Source organism: Genypterus blacodes, unplaced genomic scaffold (genome assembly GCF_046128005.1).
Source record: "Genypterus blacodes isolate CSIRO-AG114 ecotype Tasmania unplaced genomic scaffold, CSIRO-AGI_Gbla_v1 ptg000039l_1, whole genome shotgun sequence".
In the NCBI taxonomy this organism is placed as follows: domain Eukaryota; kingdom Metazoa; phylum Chordata; class Actinopteri; order Ophidiiformes; family Ophidiidae; genus Genypterus; species Genypterus blacodes.
This window is the reverse complement of record NW_027466852.1, coordinates 5,370,372-5,390,877: the sequence shown is the minus strand read 5'-3', so window position 1 is coordinate 5,390,877 and position 20,506 is coordinate 5,370,372. Positions and strand designations below refer to the sequence as shown.

Sequence of the window (20,506 nt, the reverse complement as noted above, 5' to 3'; positions counted from 1 at the left end):
CCCCTCCACACACACACACACACACAAACACACACATTTGCAGAACAGGAGCTGCCGCAAAGCCCCGTCCTCCAAGGCTTTTTAAACACCGTGTTTATTTCACGCTCCACATGCACTGAACCGGCGCTCATCGTGAGAACGGTACCGAGCAGCGGCCGCTAATGCTTTAGGAGGAAGGAGGGGGGGCAAAGAACAACGGCATCGGCAAACTAACGGGCTGCGGGTCAACGAGTTTAACCCCTAGTGCGCCGGCTTATTGTTGCTTTCGAGAGGTGAAACGGGAACGCGTCTCGGTTGAGATGTGAGCGGACCCGGTCACCGTTTCCTCCGTGAATTTCAATGCGTTTGAGGCTGCAGTCGACCCGCTCGTTGCAGCTCGGTGCGGCCGCGTTGATGCAGCAGAGCGCGACCGTGGGACGCACATCCACCGCCGGATCAGAGGAGACAATAGATGACATATACGCCGGCCTGTGCTCCAGAGACGACAGCGAAGCAGCGCCTGGACCCGCTTTGACGCCGCAAGGTAGGTAGGCACCAACTGCGTCCCGCCGGCCTTTGATTCACACACGGTGCCCTCAGGACAATTCTTGCCTTTTTTTTTGTCCTCTTCTCTGTTGCCTTGGTGACTCGGAAGACTGCGGTAGTTTTTAATGGGAAAAGCTGGATAAGGATAATCCGATTTGATCATTTGTTGTTTCAGTAGGAAGGCTGTGTAATGTGTAAGAGGACACTGGGGAGACTGAGCCGAGCCGCTCTGGGTCCAGATCGGTGCTGCTTGGTTGTGAGGTTTCATACATCGGCCATTTCACCGTCCACAACATAGTTACAGCAGCCAGCCTGTGTGTGCAGTATGGGCGTCAGTAATAACTGGCATATGGCACATGCCAGCGCCTGACATTTTAGGATGTCTAATGCGATGTTATGTAGGTTGGAATCGTCAGCTAATAGCGTGGAAACAGCAATCGATTATCAATTATAAACACCGATCAATGATTGGAGGACATTTTCACGTAAAAGGTGACACATTTTCTTTTCATTTCAGTCGATCAGATTTGAGGATTTCACTGTTGTTCCGAACAATGCATTTGATGACATCACTTTGAATTCGGGATTCTTCAGGCGCATTTATCCCCGTTTTTGATATTCTATATATAATCGAGACGATTAATCGATGAAATAATCTATTGCTTAATCGATAATGATAATCGACAGTTGCAGGTGTGTGTGTGTGTGTGTGTTTATTTGAAGATGTGAAGATGAAACAAATATTTCAAGTTCGCTCTCAGGGCCAGTTGCTTCCTCCAAGATCTGTGTGTGATGATAAAGGGGAAGGCTGAGGAAAGATGGTATCACAGCACACACACGTCATATTGCTACAGCTATCTGCTATACAATGGCTAGAAAGAATCAACATTATCTTCATCGTTACCATTATCAGTGATATTTGAGGAAACCCCAAACTTCAGATATCTTTAGCAAAGGAAGAAGACAACTTTCTGTATTTCTGCATTTCTACTAGTGTACATTGGCTGACATTTTAACATTTAAAAAAAGAAGAAAATAAATAAATATCGGAAGACAAAAGAGATATGACAGCTTTCAAACTTCTAAAAAGGGAATATCGGAAAACCGGTGTTACATCACAGCTCTTACTCTTTACTTTAACTTATCAACTGGGTCAAAGACCAAGGTCACAAATGATCAAACCAATGTAAGTTATATCCATTTGCACCCTGAGAGAATCCTTTGCCATATTAATCGAAATTGTCCCCTCTACCAGTGCGTTGTCCCTCATAAGTCACAACATTGGCCGGATTGATATGTGCAGTGGATTCCTACTGACAGGAGTTTTCCAGTCCCGTTGTTGTTTATGTGGACATTTCTGAGCCCGGTTAACCTACATGATTCATCTGCTGCTTTACAGGGACCGTGTGAGGACTCGACTGAGACTGTAAAGTGATAACTGGCAGGTAGCTGCTCAGGATGGCAGCTGTAGTGAACTACTCTCCGCCTTGGTGGGTGAATCTGCTGCACCGGCTGCCTCATTTCAGCTTTGAATTCGAGCTGGTGAACAGTGACTTCAGACCGGAGGACTCTGAATACCAGAAGGTAAGGACGAGTAAAAGGGAATCATTCCCACCTACACACAACTCATCAGGCTCTTCATCATACAGGATCACCGCATCTCACCTTCTGCTGCCCACACGTACTTCAGTTTCACAGCAGAGTGGCCCAGTGGTGACTGAGGATGTCCTGTAACCACAAAGTTGTGGACTCCCTGCATGGATCGATACTGAGCTTTCCTTTGTTTGGCTGTATGTGTGTGTGTGTGTGTGTGTGTGTGTGTGTTTGTGCCTGGTTGTGTGTGTGCGTGTGTGTATGTGATATGACCTTGAGCAGCACTTACCAGCTTCATTATAATGTGTAAATGCATATGACTATTTGTAGTTGTAAGAGACTGCAGCACTACCTCACAGAGCACCTTTGCCCCACTTTCACTGCGTTTCATTTGCAATTCTCAAACAGGATGACATCCAGGTCTATGCACCAGAAAACACTCTCTCAATAGCCCACATACAGCGGCGACACAGCATTTTAAAAATCCACCTTCATGCGCTGCAGTCACCCCGCCAGTGCAGTCTGCTGACATGCGAGCGGGAGGTGGAGGAGGAGGAGGAGGGAAGGCGAGCGGGTTTAAGGGCCGAGCGTGGGAAGGCACCCACGGCCATGAACGAGGGATGGAGATGAGAAGACGGGGAGAAATGGGGAGAGAGGCGGGGTGAGAGAGATAAAAAAGAGAGTGACTGGCAGGAAGAGAGAGAGTGAGGGAGAGAGGGAGAGAGAGGGAGAGAGAGGGAGAGAGAGGTCGATGAACCATGGGAGGTGCTTCTAAATTGCCAAATAGCTACTTCCTGCAAGCCATTCAATGTTTAACTAAGAGCCTTTGTGTGTGTGAGTGTATGTGTGTCAATGTGTGTGACCACTGGAATTTTAAGGACCCCTTTTTTTAGACTAATTACACCCTGACTTATTCGATCCGACTGTGCTGTCTGCATGTCTTTGAGTTCTCTGCACTATGATCATATGTTTGTCTGACTGTAATTTGTGTACAGTATCTGCGTCCTGTATGTGTGTATGTGTGTGGATCTGCATGTTCACTTTCTGTGTCAGTGCGTATTTAGCACTGAGCGTTGTTTATCGAGGTGAGGTCACAGAGCCCCCTCAGGGGTTATGTGTGTGTGTGTGTGTGTGTGTGTGTGAATGAGAGAGAGAGAGAGAGAGAGAGAGTATAGGGGTTCTATTCAGGGTGAAATCATTAATTCTGGCTAGACGGGTGCAGGGAGAGGGAGGGATAGAGAGTGGGAACAAGGAGAAGGAGGTTGAATTGGAGTGGGGGGAGGGAGGGAGAGTGAGAGAGTGGGGAAGGGGCGGGATGTTGTCTGTTGTGAAAGAATGCTCTCTTTCTTTCTTTCACTCTTTCACTGGAGCGCGTCTTTAGATTGGCTCAGTATATCTGTCTCAAAGGCTTTCATGCATCCACTCACCCAGCTGAGAAACACACAAAATTCACACACGGACACAGACAAGGTCTCACAGAGGGTCTCTCAGTCCTTCAGAGTTTGTCAGGACACACACAAGCACACACGCACACACACACATGCACACATGCACACACACACACACACACACACACACACACACACACACACACACACACACACACACACACACACACACACACACACACACAATGAGGAGATTCCAGTGTTTTTCTTTCTGATGTGATTTGGCACAGATTCATTTGTATTCAACTGTGGAGCTCTGTGAAGTTTCTCAAAACTTTCTTCTCACACAATGACTCACTCACTCACTTTCTCACTCGCTCGCTCAGTTGCTCAGTCGCTCTCCCCACTCTGTCTGATGACTTTGCTGGGGATGCTGACTCTGTGGCTTTCTCCGACATAACCGTTTTCTCCCCCTTTTCCCTTTACGAAGCGCTGAAATCGGAGCTCTTATCCAGCAAGACATGGCAATAGCACAAGTGCCTATCTGAGTGTGTGCTAGTCCATGCCGCGTGTATTGTTGTGGAACTGCAGAGTCAGCGAGCAGCCACAGTTAAAACAGCTGCAGAACATTACAGAGGAATCATGTGACGTGTAATAACACAGACACACACACACAAACATGTATTTCCACTGGGGGAAAGTAAGATGGTAATTGATGTTTTGAATCGTGTGCTGCAGTGTTCATTATCTCACAGCATCTATGTGGTAAATGACAAAGCCAGGGAATGAGACTATTAGAGGGATCAAAGATGAGAAAACAATCACACTGAGTCTGGTTTGTTTGCACTTTGACCCCAGAGTACAGGTTGAGGTACAGCCAGTGTGACATGTTGGAGAAGTGGAGAAGGACAGAAGGCCGAGTCGCACCACAGGGTCACTCTGACAGGGAGAGGGCAAGGACAAGAATGAGGTGGAAGTGACTGATCCTGTCAGCTCCAACACACACACACACACACACACACACACACACACACACACACATGCACGTACACACACTCAAACGTACAGATTGGAGATTGATCTCACTGCCTTGGCGTTAAACAGTAGCTCCTCCTCCAGTGAGCCTACAGACCAAGACCCCATCTACAGTAGTCTAGATGTGCACAAGCAAATCGGCATACACATACACACACACACACACACACACACACACACACACACACACACACACACACACACACACACACACACACACACACATACAAGCGTACCATGCTTATTAGCAGCTGACTGATCTGGACTTAATCTCCTGTGACAGTATGGCAGTGCGACAGTTAATCTAGTTTAAATCCATCACACACAGCGTAGAGACCTGCTCCGAGGTCAGATGATGCGTTGGAGGCCGTGTCCATTCACAGGCAGGGAGAGGTCATGTGTGGTCCTGGATCAGGTGTTATTGCTTTATATTTAGAAACACACTCCATGCCTCCTCTGCCTCCACTTACCTCCATGTCAGTGTATCCATGTCCTCCCTTTGTCACTCCTTCAGCCACAATCTGATTTAGAATGACGAAACCAAACGATCCGCGTTTAACTCAGTGACAATGTCAATGTCTGTGTCATTCTTATGCAGCAAAGCTTAATGGATTGTATAGTGTATGGTATTAAATCCTAATAATGTTCTTTTTAGGACACAGAGATGGAATAATCCATTAATGTTCCTCAGCATAGCACGATGTCTGCAACAGTACGCCTGCAGATCATCGCAGGAAATAATACCAAAGACCGGGAAAGCCCATCTACAGAGCTTATCTCTCCCCTCTGACATCACCTTCCTCCCATCCTGCACTCTGCCTCTTCAACCTGAGAGACAACAGAGAACAACAGAGGAAGACAACGGAAGAATCCTCGGCTTATCGATTAGGATTTACATTTCTGTGACTCACTCGGGGACAATGTGTCACATCTCAGTAATTTTAGGGGTCCAAAAAGAACAAAGGAATGTACTGAAAGCTCCAAAAATATGAGCAGCAAATTGGTGGTGTGTTTTCAAAAATAATTATTGGTAATTATTGTAACTTTGAGCTCCGTGTTCATTGATTTTAAAGTAGGAGCACGACGTAATTATGTAAATATGGGGATTGCTGCAGTGTCAGGAACTTGTTGGTTTGCAAGTGAGGTGTGTGTGTGTGTGTGTGTGTGAAGAGGGGGTGGGAGAGTTCGGTGGAAAGCTGACAGATGACTGACACAACAGGAAAGCCTGGGAATCTGCGGAGGGAATAAGATTTGGGGTTTTGTCCGTGGAGGAGCTGTGTGAATTAGAATGCTGGCGTCTTGTTTGCTGTTTCTGACTGAACTCCTCACACAGCTCAAATGTTCCAGCAGGTGGAGATTGGGTTTTTCTAATGACTTTCCCAGATCCTCCCAGAGGGGGAAAGCAATACCATTTGAGTGTGTGTCTGTGTGTGTGCGCGTGTGATTTCCTGAGATGCAGGCAAATTGCAGTAACAGACCTCCTCTCTCTCTCTCTCTCTCTCTCTCTCTCTCTCAGCCTTTATCTGTTTCCCTCTTTCACTGTTTATCTCATGTCATCTTCTTTCACATCTTCTTCCGCCTTCCCTCTTTGTCGGTTTATTTCCCCTCTCTGTCTGGATTTTTTGCCCCTCCTCCCTTGTCTGCCCCCGCCACCATACACACACACTTCAAAGCGTTTGCTGTTAGATGGTGTGATCAGTGTGGTGGGTCTGTAACACACACATTACCCAAGTAGCTTTGTTTCTGTTCGCTCCATGGAGGGGTGTGTGTGTGTGTGTGAGTGTTTGATGGTGTGCAAATGTGTTGTACATGGTATCCATTAAACACGTATTTGACTACCACCCATTTTTTGGAACAGAGAACCCAAATTTCTGTTCTCTTTTTCTCCCTGTGTGTGTGTTTGCCTAAAGAGGTCAAACTAAATCTGATCCCTCCACATCAGCTGATTTGCTTCCTGTATCCTTTTCCCGTTTCCTAAGTCATTGTCTGCCTTGTTTTAAGTTACATTCACGACTCATAATCAAATGTAAAACAAATCATAAAAGTGGTAATCAGCACTGATTCTCTCCTCTCTGCTTTTTTTCCTCTCCAGTCTGTTCTGCTGCTCGGCTCTGTGGCATTGGTGTGTTTGGGCCTGGACCTCCTCTTCCTCCTCTTCTACTCATTCTGGCTCTGCTGCCGCCGACGCAAGAGTGACGAATCTTCACACTCCCATACACACTCCCAGCAGCCAAGTGCTGACTGCTGCTGCACTGCCTGGTGTGTCATCATCGCCACATTGGTCTGCAGGTGAGAGGTTATCCCAGAGGGAGTAGCGCCGCCATACTCATGAGCAAGGCATGCGTGTGTGTGCGTATGTGTGTGTATGTGTGTGTGTGTGTGTGTGTGTGTGTTATGGTGTTTCACAGATTCGGAGAGGGTTTTTATTCTGTTGGGAGTGAAATATTTGATTATTCCTGCAGTCTGTTCCTGTGCTTCAAACTGTATTACATCTGCTTTTTCCCCGCTTTGTGCAAAGTTTATGTTTTGGAGATAGAAAGTTTGGGCCTGGCAGTGGTAATATGAAGTTATAAGTAACAGTCTGTGGTGCAATAACCCAGCTTTCAATCTTACTGAAGCCCAAAATAGCCCCACTAAGGTCTCTGCTAGTACGGGGAGGGACAGTGGTTACGAGAAGTAGACGAAAGAGAAGAGAGAGAGAAAGAGAAAGAAAGAAAGAAAGAGAAAGAAAGAGAAAGACAGAGTTGGCAGTGTCTGTAGCTCATTTAGCAACAAATACAAGATGGAGGAGGTCACGGCGTGTTCTCTCTGCATCACTGTGGCAAGGAACAAGCCTGGTTTTCTGATTATTTTACATCTGTTATGGTCTGGAAGGATTGTGGCTCGTTGAGGACTTGACTGGGACAAAAGAAAACAAAAGCTGAGCTCTGCCCAATGTGACATTTGTGCCAATTTACAGCCAAAGTGGAAAAGTCCAAAGACAAGTGGGACAAAGAGTCGTAATCACTGCATGTTGATTGTTTTCACCCGGAAAGTTAAAGTTAAAGTACACTGGCCGGACTGAGAGAGCCGGTCAAACATGCCGCCCTGTGTTTGTCTGAGTCTTATGTACACTCAGAGGTCCTTCACCCGTGTGACCTCACAGCAGGTTGGAGTGTGTTTTGCCCGTGAACACCAGGCTGTTTGGATTCTTTGTCTCTCCCTCCACCTTTTCTCCCTCTCTCTCCCCTTTTCTTCTTCTCTTTTCACTCCCCCACCGTAATTTATTAGCTCTGTCTGTTTCGGCCTCTGTTCTTCCTGGCCTAGAAACGTTGCCATGGAGACAGAAGCAGATTTGATGCAGAGACGAGAAATGAATTATACAGCCAGGAGGAGCTGCGTCTCTGTGTGTGTGTTTGTGTGTGTCTGTGTGTGTGTTTGTGTGTGTGTGTGTGTGTTTGTGTGTGTCTGTGTGTGTGTGTGTGTGTGTGTGTGTGTTTGCGTGAGATTGTTCTGATCGGTGTTTTATAGCAGGTTTGAATATTTCATGATTAAATATAAGATTTCTTGTTGAATATTTAATATGGATCCGTGGTTTGTTTGTGTGTGTGTGTGTGTGTTTGTTCGTGCACATGCATCCCAAAAATCACATTTTATTTTTGGAGTTACAATTACAGGGGTATTTCTGATTGCGGGCCTTCACCATAAGTCCAACTGTGACTAAATATAGCAGCTTTGTCAGCCTGGCTCAGTGTTTGGTTACAGGGAAGCATTTGTGTTGTTGTGATGTCATTTTGGCTGAAGTTGGACTGAAAGCAGATGTTTTCCTGGCCAGAGCTTAAGTTTGTCTTAAGCGCAATGATGAAATATTCTTGACTCTTGTCCCAAAGTCAGGAGCAGCAGGTATTACATGAGCCTGAGAAACCACGTGGGGAAAGAAGGAAAGAAGGAAAGAAGGGAAAAGGAAGGGAATAGATGGATGATGATGGATGAATGGATGGATGGATGGATGGATGGATGGGTGAGTGGGTGGGTGGATGGGTAGTGTCAGGAGGGAAAGTGCGGGCAGGGCTGAGGAAGGCAGCGAGAGATTAAAGGATAAAGAGATATTAATACCAGACAAACAGCCTTGTGCCTGTTTTCCTTTGCTGTGACAGTTTCTCTTGTCATGCAACTCTCCTTTTGTCTTTCTTGGTTTATGCCACATGTACACATAAAGTCCATCATAAAGCTCTGATTAAATACACACACACACACATTCACACACACAATGGCGATGCCGCTTGTGTGTGTGTTTGTGTGTGTGTGTGTGTCAGCTATTGCTATAACAGGGGTGTACTCAAGCTCTAATGGGCCAGAATGAATTGCTTTAACAACGTCTATAAATTTCCTTGTATAATGTGTCTGGACTGTTACAGTGCAAACAGAAACATCATCAATATAAACAGTACTCTCACACACGTGCACAATCACACACGCACACACACGCACACACACGCACACACACACACACACACACACACACACACACACACACACACACACTTTCACACACGCACGCAATACACAAAGGAAAGGGTGGAGCTACAACAGTGGTTTACATGTCGCGAAACGACAATGATGATACAGGAGCCCCTTGTGTGTGTGTGTGTGTGTGTGTGTGTGTGTGTGTGTGGGGGGGGGGGTATTTGGGGTAAAGAGATTAAATGTGATAGATGCTTGTTAACCGATTGTGCTTTGTGGAGGTGTTGGTATGGTATATGTGTGTGTGTGTGTGTGTGTGTGTGTGTGAGTGCGCTTTTGCGTGTGTACGTGTATGTGTATGTGTGTGAGTGATGGTGTGTGTGTGTGTGGATAAGTTGTAATGTGATTTTAAGAGTTCTAGGTTTTGCGAGAAAGAGTATTGGGTCTAGCAGCTCTGATATTTCAGCATGTGAATGTGGGTGCAGGGCCGCAAGAGGATCATATTATGTGCGGTCTGGTGACCCAATTATTGCTTGGACAGAGTGTGTGCGCTCGTGTGTGTGTATGAATCGTTAGTCCTGTGCTGCTTGAGGCTCAAGGGTAACACCATAACAAAGGATTGTGCTCAGCACTGCCAGTTGCTGGTCAGTAAAGGAACTACACTGCAAAATAACCAGCTGCTGCATGTTTAACCTAAAGTGGCTGTGCGTGATCATCCATGTTAAATAATTGAATGTCAGCTGATGTGTTGAACTAGTCAGTCTCTTAATCTTTGCTCTCTGCTGTTTTCTGGCTGCCAGTGCGGGCATTGCTGTGGGATTCTATGGTAACGGGGAGTCGAGTGATGGAGCCACTCGGCTGGCTTACTCGCTTCGTCACGCCAACCGCACCGTGTCAGGAGTGGAGAAACTGGTGAGTCACCTGAGCGTGTGTGTGTTCCTCTTTACACATATATATTTTTGCATAAAATGGCTACCGCACACTACTTCTCCCTGGGTTTTGTGCTTCAGGTGTCTGACAGTGCCCTAGCCTTAAACCAGAGCGTGGAGGAGAGCCTGGTCCAGCTGGAGATGGTCTACCAGGAGCAGACAGACTATGTGTCTATTGTCCAAAAGCTGCAGGGCCAGCTGGATGAGCTGGTGAGGCTGATGGTGGATGTTCCCTTCTGGTCCAATACTGACGTCTCCCTGGAGGACTTGGCCCGCAAGACAGAGGCCTTTGACTTTTACAGGTCAGTGTTTTACCTGCTTTCTCCCATATATGCAGGATTTTGCAATTCTCTATAGGTCCTCCTGATTGACATGCGGTTTATTAAGATGCATACAATATAACCTCAATGTCCTTGTTTATTGTCGCATTCATCCATCTTTTCTCTTATCACCTAAACAAAAATCAATGTGAGTGTGCCTCAGTCACTGTTGTTTCAGATTCACAAGCTGGCCACAAAACTGTTTATCAGCCAGGGCAACACGCTTTACATTTAAAAAAAAATCTAAGACGAAAATGGCTGTTAGACAAATGCCCAAGCTGTAAGACCATCAACCCCATGGTGTGTGTGAAAGGATTAATAGAACCCCTACTGATGACATGGTGTAATGGCTGCACAGTGTTACATCCTGTGTTGTACTTTCCAGGTGGTTGGGTTATCTGTCCCTGCTGCTCTTCGATGTGCTCATTTGCCTCCTGGTGCTCTTCGGCCTGATCCGTAACTCCAGAGGCACTCTGATTGGGTACGTGTCTCAAGCGCTTCCCCCTATTGGCTGCTTCATAGTACTCAAGTATCAACCTGTGACGCTTTAACTGTGGAGTGTGTCGTTAGTGTGTTGACAGTGTGTTCTTGCTGTCCTTAAAGAGTGTGTCTGATGGGGGTTCTGACTCTGATAATCAGCTGGGGGTCTCTCGGAGTGGAACTGGCTGCCGCTGCTGTAAGTGTAACCATGGCAACATCGCCCAGCTCTCTGTCTCTGCAATGATGTAATCTCCTCCCGCTGCGGATGTTACCGCAGGCTAATGTGTCATGTGTGGTTTACCCTCTTACAGTCAGCCAGCGACTTCTGTGTTTCCCCGGATACCTACATCACCAGGGTAACCAAGGAGAATGCTGTCATCAACCAAGGTATGCAGACCGGACCTGCAGGACAGCAGGGCTAATCGCAACCATCCAGCAGTCTGCTCCTCATCAGTTAGAGAGAAAGGCTGGTAGAGCAGATAATGAGTTGTGTGGGCATGAGGAAGTGAAAATAATCTGAGTGTACGCAGAACAATACTGTGGGTCGACAAACAAGCAGAAACTTCCAGAATAGAATCCACCCTCGACGCTGACAGTTGAATCCCCGACACGCTGCTTCTATTTTAAGAAGCAATGTGTTGTCTGTCTGTGTGTTTGTGTATTCGAGGGGACTGTGTTTGATTGACACTCCGGTGACTCTCACGGTCACTGCTGACTGCAGTGCATCAGCGTCCCTCCACTCCCGGCCTGCGCCTGATTCTCCTCCATGTGAAGCGTTCACAGCTCATCTGGGCTTTTCCACTTGAAGTCGTTGTTTGTTTCTCTCTCTCTCTCTCTCTCTCTCTCTCTCTCTCTCTCTCTCTCTCTCTCTCTCTCTCTCTTCGTCTTCTTGCACCTCCTCTTCCTCTACCTCCCCATAGTCTTCCTCTCGTCCTCATTTGTCTCTGCACTCATCTATTGCCTGTCAGTCGTTTCCGCTCGGTACGCTTCAGAGCGCAGATATTGGAAAGCACAGACACACACACACACACACACACACACACACACACACACAATCCTGCCTGGGTAATGCTTCTAATGATCTTCCACATACACATACATTTTCTCTCGTTTATGTTATTTTTTTAAATTCTCTTTATCACTATTCAACTTTTAAGTATTTGTCATTGTGTTCCCAGATATCTTGCAGTATTACCTGAAGTGCAGTTCTGGCCAAATTAACCCCTTCCAGCAGGTACGTCAGCCTCTTCAATGTTGTTAGATGCTATCATTTTTAAATTGACTACAGCAATCATAACACACTCTCTGTCTGTGTGTATGTGTGTGTGTGTGTGTGTGTGTGTGTGTGTGTGTGTGTGTGTGTGTGTGTGTGTGTATTTTAGAGGCTGTCAGGGAGCCACAAAGCATTGGTGGAGATGCAGGATGATGTGGCAGAGCTACTGAGATCAGCAACACGTGATTATCCCAACACCAAGGTGTGTGTATGTGTGTATTACCTGGAGGAGTGTATTTGTATTGGCAGCATTGTGATGAAAACATAAAAATGGCAGCTGCAAATGTGGCAGAGCAACTGTTTATTTAGTGTGTGCGTGTGTGTGTGTGTGTGTGTGTGTGTGTGTGCAGGGAAGTCTTGAGCAAATCCAGTCTGTGCTGAACTCTACTGAGGTTGGTCTTCATCAGCTCACTGCTCTGGTTGACTGCCGCAGCCTACATATGGTGAGTCATTGTGTATGTATGTATGTGTGTGTGTTTTCAAACATTGTCACATTGCAGACTATTTGAACAACCCTCTCCTCTTCTCTTCTCTTCTCTTCTCTTCTCTTCTCTTCTCTTCTCTTCTCTTCTCTTCTCTTCTCTTCTCTTCTCTTCTCTTCTCTTCTCTTCTCTTCTCTTCTCTTCTCTTCTCTTCTCTTCTCCTCTCCTCTCCCCTCCCCTCCCCTCCCATCCTGTAGGACTACGTCCAGGCATTGACGGGGCTTTGTTATGACGGGGTGGAGGGTCTCATCTACCTCGTGCTCTTCTCTTTTGTCACTGCTCTCATGTTCTCCTCCATTGTATGCAGTGTGCCACACACCTGGCCTGGCAAGAGGTAACACACACACACACACACACACACACACACACACACACACACACACCTGTCATTCCTACATCCATCTCCTTTGTGAACCTTTACACTGACACATCATAACAGCTAACACATGTCTAGTTCTTGTCTAACTCCAGTGGAAAGCAGCTACTTGGTGCCCTTGCATGTCATGGTTGAGTCACTTCTGTGCGTCTTCTCTTTCAATGCATCCATCCAATTTTCTCCAGCAAATCTGTTCATTTTATTGTTTCCCATCTGCTCTGCCTGTCTGGCTCATTGTTTGTTTGTATGTCTGTACGCATCTCTCTTGTTTTCTTTTCCCTGCTATGGACTCGGAGCGCCACTGTTGTGTTAGATTTCGTATTGGCCCTTTTTTTTCTGTGTCCCACTTCCTCCTTCTGTTCCTTCCCTCCTCCCTCCCTGTCCTGATTTGGAAAATGCTTTGGGCTTCAGCGAATGATGGACGCTGAGGGAAAGGAATGGCTCTCTGGGCAGTCGAGAAAACTGCCTCTCACACTCAAAGAGCCATTCAAGCAGCCAAATAAGCCTGTGGTTTATTTGCAAATCGGTCAAATCAGCGCCTACACCTGTCAGCTGTAAACAGACAGTGATGGTTGTCATACTGGTGAACAGATTTGACTGGTGTGATGTCATAGCAGTGTAACATACTTGTTGGCGAGGAATACTGCCCTACATCCTGGCACTGTGACATCCTGGCATCCCTGAGTACTTCAGGGCTAATTGCTCTCAGAGTGGATGAGCTAACAGACAAGACTGTACTGTGAGCGACTCAAGGGCCGCTATTGTGTCTCTATTATAGCTCTTTTAGAGAATCGGCCCCATCTGGTGGCCAGTCAGGGCAGTTAACTTCATCTTTTTTATGTAGGTTTTGTCAATTAATGTCCACATACAAGGTTTCCGTCTTTCCTATGAAACGTCACACACTGCTGACACGGACCGCCGCCCAACGAGCACGAGCGATGCCTATTACTTCCACACTGAGCAGACGCCTGTACTGCGTAAACCAGTTTACATTTCTGTAGCCAGAGATCCAACTTCCAAATCAGCACATATCTTATCTGATGACTCATTCTTTTACGTTGCTGGCCGTTTTACATTTTTGACCATTTTCTTTGTCTAAAAATGGTTTGCCCCAATCCAGCCATATTATTGCCTCCTCCCCCACCCCCCCCTGACATCTTTGCTTTAGTTTCCATGGAGCACTCAGTGATGCATGACTTAGATTGAAAAGCAAATGGACTGAAATTTGATGCTGTTTAGACAAACTTCACATGGGAAGTGTTTACACGCAACCGATCCTCTGCCTGAGTAGAGGATGAGTGCATGAAGACAGTGACTGCATGTTTCTACCTGTCAGTGGGAGTATTTGGGGGAATATTGAAGAGTCTGAATGTCAATGTACCAACATGCTACAGCTTCACGGCTCCACTCTGCTGGGCTTTCGGCAGCGCGTACAGACGTGCTGCTGTCTTGTAGTGGACTTGTGTTTTCTGCTGCTTTGGGGCTGGAGGCATGACCTTGAGCCTTGAGCATAACTCCCCCCTCTCCTAACTCCTCTTCAACCACTTTGTTTACACTCTGTTGTCTCTCTTGGACCTCCCTCCCCCTCCCCCTCTACCTCTCCCCCCCCTCCCCCCCTCCTCCTCCTGTCCATCATGCCCTTTTCCGCGCCCTGCCCTCGCCCCCCATCGATCCAAGGACGGACGAGGAAGATGGAGAGGACGAGTCGGGTGCCTCGCGGGGCGGCGTGCACGATAACCTGTACCGCGTTCACATGCCCAGTCTCTACAGCTGTGGCTCCAGCTACGGTAGTGAAGCTAGCCTGCCCGCTACAGCCCACACTGTCAGCAATGCCCCCGTCACTGAATACATGTGAGTTAGCACCCATACCAGCTCGAGGATGGCAGGAGCAAAACACTGCCTGCCCCCCTGTGAGCCAGACTATTGGCATAGCAATGCTGATACACTCTGCCTGCGATGTGATAGTAGGTTAGATTAGTCAGCTATCTGCTTTGTATGGCTCGCATGTCCTTTTTGACATTCTGTCAGCAATAAAGTCCTCTAGATTTTCCTTTAATGTGGATAGAAACGTAGCTGCCTGCTGTGGTGTCAGCCAGCCTGCCTGTTTCACTTTATATTGTTAGTTAAGTTTGATATTTCTCCCTGCTTAATGTTACAGTTTGCCACAGGACTGAAATTGCCTGCTGTGTACTCCAGTACAGACACATATACAACAGGCACACACACCTTGAGTCTGCCACTGCCTGCACATGTGTAGCAGCCAGACGCTCATGCCCTCTTTGCTGTTTGCTGCTGTGCAAGTAACTTAAGCTTCAAAGTCAGAACTAAGCAGACAGACAGTCCGTGTGTGTAGGAGTTATCCAGCTGATGTGTTTGTGCGTGTTCAGGACCATTAAAGGCCTGTAGCTTTGCATGATTTAGCCCATTAGCTAATTGCTTTTGGTTTATATTACAGTCGAATATTCCTTATACGTTTTCAGATTGATTCTATTCCTTGCAGGTAGGCACTGGATTTAGCTCACACAGCCAATTTGCAGAGACTTCTCACTTGTTAAAGGCAACGTGTCACTGTGGATTTAGCTGCAAAATCTTGGTGGGATCTGACTCCTGCAGACTGAGCAATAACACAACCTCAGAAAATGTGCTGTTGTGGATTAACACTGTCTGCAAGCAGTTATACATAGAATGCTGAGATGAATGGAAACCAATGCAAACCTTAAAAGTCAGGAAATCAATCTGAAAACATGGAATGCTGCACATTATGGTTCATTTGTGAGGATATACCAACCACTAGTGTGGTCCTTTAAGCATTAAGGTCCTAGATTATATTGTTTACTGAAACAGGGATTGAAATGTTGAAGGATTATGAATTAGTCCTGACTTGTTTTTTATTTCATCAGAAATACATTGTTTAGATTTATAAGTTCTCCCATACCGTGTTCTCCCGTTGCTTTAGTTAGAGTTTAGTTCCGTTTGTGCAGGTATTTATATATGTGACTGTCTAAGGTGTTTACCAATGTGTGACTGTTCACTTAGTGATCCGCTGTGATTTTATGACACCAGAGATACCAGAGAAGAAGAGCAAGCGTTTTGGCTCTCTGCTAAAATCATACGTGCCATTGGGTCAAAATGTTTTTTAGATCTGTACATAGTTTTAACAGACCTGGCTGGAAATCACAATCGCTCCACAGATTTCCAAATAGGCTTTTGATAGGTTAAAGTGAGAAATCAGGTCTTATTGTGAGACTGACTGTGGTGCATTGTTAAGAAAGGAATGTTCAATATGTAGGAGCATGGAGAACATGTTTAATCCCTGGCTATGTAACAGGCTGAGGTCTCTGAGTCGTCATGCTCATTACAGAGGTTGTTAGGTTGAGATCCAGTGCGTTGCAGACACGTGCAGACCACAGATCCTCATGATTCTGACTGAGCTCTGAGCACCAGTGGCAGGGTGACCAAATGCAGTAACCTCTCATTCTATAATGCAGGAGCCAGAACGCAAACTTTCAGAACCCTCGGTGTGAGAACACCCCCCTGATTGGCAGGGAGTCCCCTCCACCCTCTGTAAGTGCACACTTTCTAGAACACACTCTCCCTCTGCTACCTTCCAATACCCACACTATGACTGGAGATCACTCAAAACCCCCAACAGAACCAAACCACAGATCGTTCGCAGAGACAATATTTCCCTTTGATTAACGACGTTGCATTGTGGATATTGTGAGGTAGCCCCCCCCCCCCCCACCCCCAACCCCACCACTTCCACCCCCCACCCCCCCATCCCAACACCACTGAAAGTATCCTCATGCTAGAGAGGATCATGGAAACGCCTCACCAAAGGTCATTTTGGCAGCCTGGGTCAAATGGAGATTTCAAAACCTGCTGTTGGGAGGATCTGCAACAACAGAGGAGCTGGACTCGCCTGACGGGTTTAATCTAGCGGCTCGGTTATTGTTACTCTTATGGAGTCGTCCTCTATTTCTGATGTAAAAAAAAAAGCTCTGGTTGATTTTATTGTGACCATCAAGTGCAGTAGGTCGGAGACGAACTTGCAGAGACACACACACACTTCTAATGCAACACTTCTGTTATGGTCAGTGCTGCGGGTTACTGAGCTGTTTGACCTTTGACCTTGTAAAAAAAATATTAGTCAAGGTGCTGCTGTTACCGGGTACTCGGGTCTGAATGGAGCCTGTAGTTGTGGAAGTTGCTCCATGTCTAATGAGGGCAGAGCTGTAGCACGTTCTCACTCCCTTTGGAAACTTCAGCCCAAACCTCCAAAAAGTCCCTGTTCCCCCTCTCCCCCCCCTCCTTGATGCCATAGTGTGTCTTATGTGTGCATTCTCCTGGTTTCAGTTGCATGTATCCACTGTCCCCCCTCCCCCCCTTCACTTTTCACCATTAAACAGTCACAGGAGCACATGTCTTCCCGACCTCCCCCGACCCACCTCCCCCCACCGCCGCCAGTGTTTAGCCGTAGCCGCTACCCACAAAGCCGCCGGCCGTCCGCTCTCAGCCCGGGCCGCCGTCCTCCGTCCGAGCGTTTGGCGCCAGTCGACGTGGAAACCCTGAAGACTCCCGACAGTAACCAGATAGTTCAACTAACTCATACCAGGCTAACCTACTACATCAGAACTAGAGCACTAACTAACTACAAACCACTGACAGACAGGCCACATCTGCTAATTACTCACAATAACATCATCCAGATCTAATCAGCTGTTCAGTGGTGACTGTTGTATTCAAACCCCCGGCTGTCCAAATGACTTGTGAAAGGATTTCTGCTATAACCATGTGTGTGTTTGTGTTCACTTCACGTCATCACCACGCCACAGTCATCAATCAATCAATCAATCAATCAATCAATCAATCGATCAAACAATCCTATCTATCTATCTATCTATCTATCTATCTATCTATCTATCTATCTATCTATCTATCTATCTATCTATCTATCTATCTGTTTAGCTTTGTTATTATTCTTCAGTTATAGTTCAGAGTCAATCATAATCCCTGCATGCTTTTCTCGTTCTTCTTGTCTCTTCTTCTCATCCCGTCTCTCTCTTACCTGCATCTGGTTCTTATGTCATGATATGTCTTCCTCACTGTCCTGCGTTTGCTCCTTCAGTACACCTCCAGTATGAGAGCCAAATACCTAGCCACCAACCGACCAGAACAGAATCGACGCTCCGTTCCCAATGACCAGCTGGACCCCTCAAGCAGGCCCCACCCCGCCGCCAGACCCCAGTCCTCAGTCCACTAGAGACCCGAGCTGCACTCCAGTACTGCCTGAATCCAGTTCTCACAGCCAACAAGAAGACTCGACTCAGAAGCCGAGCGCTCCGGGACCCCAGTTCGTCAAGGTCCACCGGTTTAGAACAAAGAAATCACCTGAATTCACCAAGACAAAGTCGATCAGAAACCAACACAGCAACCTGGAACTCACCAACCGAGAACCTCAGCACAGGACTGCACCTAAAAGGTCACAGGTCACGTTCTCCCTCTCTGTTTTGCCCAAAATGATCCAGAGAAAAAAAAATACAACGCCCTTCCCCGATCACTATTTCTGCATCTCCCTCTCATGGACACACAGAGCTGCTCAGTCCATCAACCAACATACCAACAGCTCCTGAAGCGCCTTGACCTGCTCTCAGCTGCAGGTTCTTCCCCTCTCAATTCTCATTCTCTCCTGCTCCATTGGGATCCGTTTACTGCCCTCCAGTGGAGACAAAACACCACAACGCCGCTCAATCCCCTGACACTTTGACATTCAACACACACACACACACACACACACACACACACACACACACACACACACACACACACAAACACACTGTACAGAGCTGTAAATAGTCAACACGCGTCCTTTATTCTAATTTCATGAAAAGTAGACTGTTGAATCATTACTGGTAACGTAGTGTGCTGTGTGTTTGTGATAGAAATTTTTGCTGTATCTCTCATACGCGCACACACACACACACACACACACACACACACACACACACACACACACATGCTAGCATTCACCTGTATAAATATTAAGCCAGTGAATCAGAAAGCCATGTTTAGTGAAACTGTACCACTTGAGTCTTTTCTCTTCAACATTATCCTCTAACTAAGACTTATAACTTGAATTGTGAGCTCAAAAGTGTGTTCTGTCTTTTCACATATGCAGACACACACACACACAGACACACACACGCACACACACACACACACACACACACACACACACACACACAGACACACACACACACACACGCACACACAAACACATACACACACACGTCGATTAATGCATTTTTAATATTAGCCAGGAATCCTCTTATGGAATAATTGTTGAATTTCCGAGCATTGGGAAGTTGTGGGTGTGAAGGAATGGAGAGACGAGGAACTTACGGAGTGTTCGACCTGTGCCAAAATATTCTCAACCAATGGGGACGCTTGATTCTGTCCCCTCCTACTGCCTCCACACGTCTCAGAAAGGGAACAGGAAAAAAAAACTCACGTGGAAGTGGGAGGCGGATGTTTTCCCACCAACTGTAAAAATAAGGGAAGGGGCTAAAGACACTTGGAAGGCAAGTGACGGACAGAAATGGGACGTGGACGTTTGCCAGGTGCTACGATCAGAACTCAAGCCGGTCGACGTCCCAGAAGACGGATCGGGACCAGGGAGGGATGAGACGATGCCACTTATATGACTGGAGTGTTTTTGTTTTGTTGTCATTCAGGGATGTGATCAGGAATGTGAAAACAGGAGAAACAGCTGTCCATCATTATTATGGCGCTTATGTCCCCAAACCTGAAAACATCTCAGATATGTTACGCAACAGTGTTAGAGAATCAAGGACAGTTGCTTTTTTATGTTTGTTTTAGCAAACTAACATTCAGGATGTGAAACTGTGACCAACTGTACTATTTTCTGCTCACTTAATCCTTATTATTTTCCTCCTCAGCCTGTATGTTGTGTATCAGACGGTGACCTTGAATGACCCCATTAGAAAGGGAGGAGGGGTTAAGAGGTCAAGGGGGCGGTTTAAAGAACCCCGCCATTCCTTTGTTTTTGTGTTTGTTTTTTTTCCGCCACAAGCACAAATGCTTTTCAAGGTGACTTTAGGAGAGTGCGAGAAGAGTGAACACACAGACATGCACACACACGCACATACAGGCACACACACACACACACACACACACACATGCTGTGAGCTGTGTGTGTTGGGCTGGGCCACTGCCACTGGTTTCCTCCCTCTCTGAACTCTGTACAGTGTAAACAAAACAAGCAAACAGTTCTTGTGAATCTGTGTGTGTGACATCACTGCAGTGTTAATGTGTGTAAGTACAGCGATCAGTGTGTTCGACTGGAAGCAAGCGAGGGCCACACACACACACACACACACACACACACACACACACACACACACACACACACACACAGGCACAATCTTACACACGCACAGACATTCAATGTATACTGCAGTTTCTTACACATCTCAGCCACCGTCGTCCCTCCATGTAGACATGTAGTACCTGCACGCCCGCCCTCATCTATGACGTAACGCCCACAGCTGACCACCAGTTGCATTGTGGGTGACGTAGGAATGCTGGAGGTCGTCTTGAGACAAGCAAGCGAAGCCCTAACAATCAAACCCCCCCTTCAAA

General features: G+C 46.7%; 1 protein-coding gene across 4 annotated transcripts; it reads left to right on the top strand.

Annotated features, from left to right (window-relative positions):
* Positions 1-34: 34 nt before the first annotated feature.
* LOC142996732 (protein tweety homolog 3-like) lies at positions 35-20,014 on the top strand. 4 transcript variants are annotated; one of them, XM_076147770.1, is made up of 15 exons: positions 35-523; positions 1,925-2,109; positions 6,634-6,830; positions 9,785-9,896; positions 9,995-10,215; positions 10,619-10,714; positions 10,837-10,909; positions 11,025-11,100; positions 11,892-11,947; positions 12,096-12,188; positions 12,337-12,429; positions 12,666-12,802; positions 14,522-14,695; positions 16,333-16,408; positions 17,973-20,014. In XM_076147770.1, the coding sequence occupies exons 2-15, from the start codon at positions 1,984-1,986 to the stop codon at positions 18,105-18,107; spliced, it is 1,665 nt and encodes a 554-aa protein (XP_076003885.1). In that variant the 5' UTR covers positions 35-523; positions 1,925-1,983; the 3' UTR covers positions 18,108-20,014. The 4 variants fall into 4 exon arrangements, with proteins under 4 accessions (XP_076003885.1, XP_076003886.1, XP_076003888.1 ...); XM_076147771.1 differs by having other exon boundaries at positions 35-527; XM_076147772.1 differs by lacking the exon at positions 35-523 and adding an exon at positions 874-1,017.
* Positions 20,015-20,506: the final 492 nt, after the last annotated feature.